Source organism: Acyrthosiphon pisum, chromosome X, assembly GCF_005508785.2.
Source record: "Acyrthosiphon pisum isolate AL4f chromosome X, pea_aphid_22Mar2018_4r6ur, whole genome shotgun sequence".
NCBI lineage: Eukaryota > Metazoa > Arthropoda > Insecta > Hemiptera > Aphididae > Acyrthosiphon > Acyrthosiphon pisum.
The window spans coordinates 11,327,668-11,332,290 of NC_042493.1; the positions used below are offsets into that span (position 1 = coordinate 11,327,668).

Here is a 4,623-nt window from a genome sequence, read left to right on the forward strand (position 1 = left end):
TCCTGGCCTCCCAGAAAAGTTGATCGTCATTCCAGTTAGGTTTTTCTCGAGACAGTTCATAGGCTAACCGGTTGTGTTCTTTCATCCACAGGTTGTACAAGACACTAAGTTGAGGGAAGGCGTTTCCTCGAATGTCGCCAAACATATAACACGTCCCGGAGCCATTCTGACAAACGTTGGTATCGGTGTTTTCCAGAGTGATGTTATTGTGTACCGGATAGTTATTTGGGCCTTCTACCCACACTTGGCCGTACCCCATTTGTCTCAACGACAACATATGTTGTTCCGTCGTACCATATATCATCGATGCGTCTAAATAATGGGTAGCTTGATTCATCTGTGAAACATAAATACTTCTTAAATAGTTATTACAAATTTTTTAATATTCCATTAGTTTCTGTGGTTTTTGCGGATTTTCAGCGTCAGTTTTAAACACTGGAATGCTGAAAATATTTGCATGCGTTTTTCTGTATACGTTTTTATATGGACTTGGTCTATAAAAGACACCATCAGAGCTCTTCCTTCATAGTAGCTTCGGTAAGTGTTATTATTTTTATTATAATAAAAATATAATATAAGTTTATCAATATGTTATTATTTAATATGTCTGTTACTTGTTCCATGGGTCCAAATGTACAATCAGAACGCACCGCTGGCCGCGAACGCACGTAGTTCATGCAATCAAACTGATCCGTTTTAAAAAACCTATCTTCATTCGGTATAAATATGGGCTTGCAGGACCTAATGTTTTTGTTCAGAGAAGATTGAATACTTTTGTCCTTATCACAACAATTTACAAATCTCTTCTCTTTCCCTTTGGGTTTAATATACGTACGCTTGCATTAATTAAAATAAATCAATATCTATACAGTTATGTGTTTAATATGTATACCCATTACCCATGGTAGAAACTGCCGTGTGTGATAGATCGTGGCCTATGAACATCGCCCAGTACGCCATCATCATCGTTTTTGTAGAGTCAGATGAGTTCTCGTCTTTTACAAAATTTGTGCTCACTGTTCTAGGATTAGGTAGCATTTCTTCGTAAGTATTTGGCATTTCATAAACACCTGTGTGGTCGATTAATGAAATCACAGCATTAGATCCGCATGAATGTAATTTTTTAATTTAATTTATATTTATCAGAAATGACGGGCTAGTTGGAAGAGTGGTATGAATATCTTAATGTTTTAAAAAAATATATATACTTATATAGGTTACGGGTGAATCCCACCATAAATAAATTAAGAAATATTACCATCTCTGTAGGCTGGAAACAGCAAACGTTTATAAGGTGTGTTTGCCTTTCCCAAATATTTACGTTTCAGGTTATTACAAGATCCGTCAAAACTACGATAGTCGTACTCGTACCCGATGCACGAATTGTTGTTGTAATACTCGGGCATACACATCTCACTCAATTTTGTCCCAGTCAGATTCACCTTCGTTAAATCTTTGGCACATTGTATATCACTTAACCCGTGTCTGAAATGATAATTTTATTTATGCATATTATTATTATAAAACATGTATAATATATTATTTTCATTGAGATATTTATTTTATGCTTATATTGGTACTTCAGACAATATGTATTCTTCAAACTTCGAGTAACTTCCAATATAATTTCAGCATTTCGAGATTCTGAATGTCCGTCTTTGGAAGGCATGGAATCGATCAGTTGTCCATGAACCGTGCTTCCAATTGTCAAACGACTAACATTCGATAGTATAATATCCTCGGAACGATACCGGTTTTCAATTCTTTCAACAGCTTTTTGAATTTCGTCGTTTACATCGGAGATATCGAGTTGTAAGTACCAGTTTGTCGAATTTATTACCAAACCTATGCAATTCACTACCATTTAGTCGTTGCAATCATACAACATCTTAAGTTATTATATTTACCTTGTTCATAAACATTAGGAATACGACGATCTTTGAATCCTCTGCAACATGGTGGTACGAACATCACCGTACAAATCAACAATCGTACTATAATTATCGAAGTATTCATTCTAATCATTTTTATAAACTGTAATCATATTACAAAATGTATAAATATTGAATATACCTAACTTTAACTTTTTTTATTTAACTATATTTTGGAGTTGTAATAATAAATATATTGCATTAAAATATATTTACACAATTATTTCTCATAAATTAAACACCAAAATGCCAGCTGCTAAAATTTGTTAAAAATATTAATAATATCAATAAATTATGTTCATACTCCACTCGTTAGTTTATGTATAGTGTTTCTGGCTGATTTTAGATCCTAAGCATATCAAAAAAAACTGAGCGTTTAACGAGTACTTGTGGATTCAGATTAATTCAACTGATAGAATATTGGGTTTGTATTGGAATAAAATAAAAATAAATACACAAATATATTATATCATTAAAAATATTTATTATAATTATATTTATTAACCTATAGCTAAATCAAACATGCCAAAATCAAATGAATAACCTGATCTTAACACCATATTTTTTTTCGTTTGAACTTGGCATATTTGATTTAATTAGGTTAATAAATATAATAATAATTTATTATAGAATCCGGTCCTTTGATTATCGGATGTCAAGGACATCCGTGAGACACAAAAATGAAAAAAAATTTTGTTCCTAGACTGGAATCGAACCAGCTATACCGTGATTAGTAGATTCATGAACTGACTATTACGCTATCTCAACGTGATGGCGGTCCGTGATGGCCGACCGAGACGCCGACTGTGCCCGACCGTCGTTTTTTTTCGTACCCTCTGTAAAGAAGTTTCACTTCAATAATATATTTATTTTTAATGTAAAGTAACGATTTGTTAGGTGTCTTATAGTGGTGCATGCTGTGGCTATATTTAAAGATTAATTTTATATCTGGTAGCTCATTATTTACCATCATTATCACACAATATATACAATAGCGCGTTTTAGTTAGTATGTTATACAGAGACGAAAAAAATGAAACAGTAATGTTATGTTTGCAGTTCTTTCAACCCGAGGGATGACAATTATCGTTTTAACTTATGTGTAAAAACATACTTATTTCAATAATTTGTTTGTAAATAATCATTAGGTACTTACTATCCAATAAATTGTATATTTTGAATAATCAACAGGTCCTTATCCTTTTGACATCCACCATGGGTTTGGACTAGTATTTATTGTATCGTTATGCACCTGAGTTCCTTATCCAATGATTGAGATAATTTAACCACTCACGTTCGTCTACGTGTTATTTTACCATAATGGAGAGACGTGATCTGTGTACCTTCTTTGTGGTAGTGGTGTCTTACGGAGCTACATAAAGCGGTAGACTGATATCGGAAATCAGATAGTACCAACCACGGGAGCATCGGACAAACGATAATATCTTATTGGTATAACTGCAGTCTCTCCCACTATTCATCCTGATAGTTCTTCTACCCACCCACCAATCACACAAACAAACACATACAAATGCATGACGGTTCATCTTTTAAATATATTTTATTAGATGTTTCTTTTTTTTTCCGCCTCAATTTGCTTTTTCATTCTTTTGTATTCTATTATTTATTGGAGTATCACGAAAATTATCATATCATTTTGTAGTCAGAAATGCATATTCAAGATTTAAAAAGTTAATACAAGATCCATTAGATTTTAATAAAAAAAAATGTTTACCAAAGAGTCCATTTAATTGTAAATGAGCGTTGTAGTTAATTTTTTTTTCAATTATTCATTATTTACACATTTATGCGGTTTTAACTCGTTTCTTAAGAATTTGAACTTAAAAGGTTAAATGCTAAAAATTATAACTAATTATTTTGAATATTTTTTTATTGCTGAAAGAACCTATAAAACCTTTAAAATAACGTCAATGAATAACATAAATTATTTTGAATTGTATATAATAGGAACTATAACCGTACAACTTGTTTGTATCAAACAGGAAAATAAATAATTAGTTGAAACATTTTTAGAATCCATCCACACCACCAAGTTTCCATGAAAATAAAAATGTATCAAATCATATGTTAATAATAAAATTATAATAGGTATAAATATGATGATAATATATAATATATAATGATATTATGATATAATTATAAAAAATAATGTTCAATATTCTATATGTTATAAGGGTTGAATTTTTGGATAAAAAGTAGCCTATAAAAGTATGTTATTCGCCTTTGTTGGTATCTATAACGATTATTAAATATAAATATCATCAATTTCGGTCCAGTGATTGATAAGTCACGATATAAGTCTCCAACACATGAATATTCATTTTTATAATATATTTATGTATTATTATTATTTATTCTGAATATTTATATTTTGATCCAGTCAACCATTCAAATTATGTGCTGTATCATATTAGTAAGTGTAAACTTCAAAATACCTAATAGATGTGATTAAACGATGCATATTGACAAACACTATACATAGTTAAAAACAAAATTTGAATAATGATTACCCGTCAAACAATATTTGTTGATATATTGTTATTCAATTATTAATTGCAAAAAAAACTTTAAACATTCCACAATAATTACGTATATTTATAATTTACTTACGTGACGTATAACATCGATGAAACACAATAATTGTACACAATTACACTACATGTAAAAAAAAA

The 4,623-nt window shown here is 30.6% G+C and overlaps 1 protein-coding gene across 1 annotated transcript in view; it reads right to left on the reverse strand.

The window, feature by feature from the left end:
• The window catches only part of LOC100169470 (peroxidase-like), a 5,115-nt gene extending 3,058 nt beyond the window's left edge, over nt 1-2,057 (reverse strand). The window contains exons 1-6 of the mRNA XM_029485939.1: nt 1,908-2,057; nt 1,581-1,845; nt 1,259-1,485; nt 900-1,070; nt 615-814; nt 1-337 (exon numbers count right to left, since the gene is read on the reverse strand). Coding sequence (XP_029341799.1) covers nt 1-337; nt 615-814; nt 900-1,070; nt 1,259-1,485; nt 1,581-1,845; nt 1,908-2,025 — 1,318 coding nt within the window. The 5' untranslated portion in view covers nt 2,026-2,057. The remainder of the gene's footprint in view (nt 338-614; nt 815-899; nt 1,071-1,258; nt 1,486-1,580; nt 1,846-1,907) is intronic.
• Nucleotides 2,058-4,623: the final 2,566 nt, after the last annotated feature.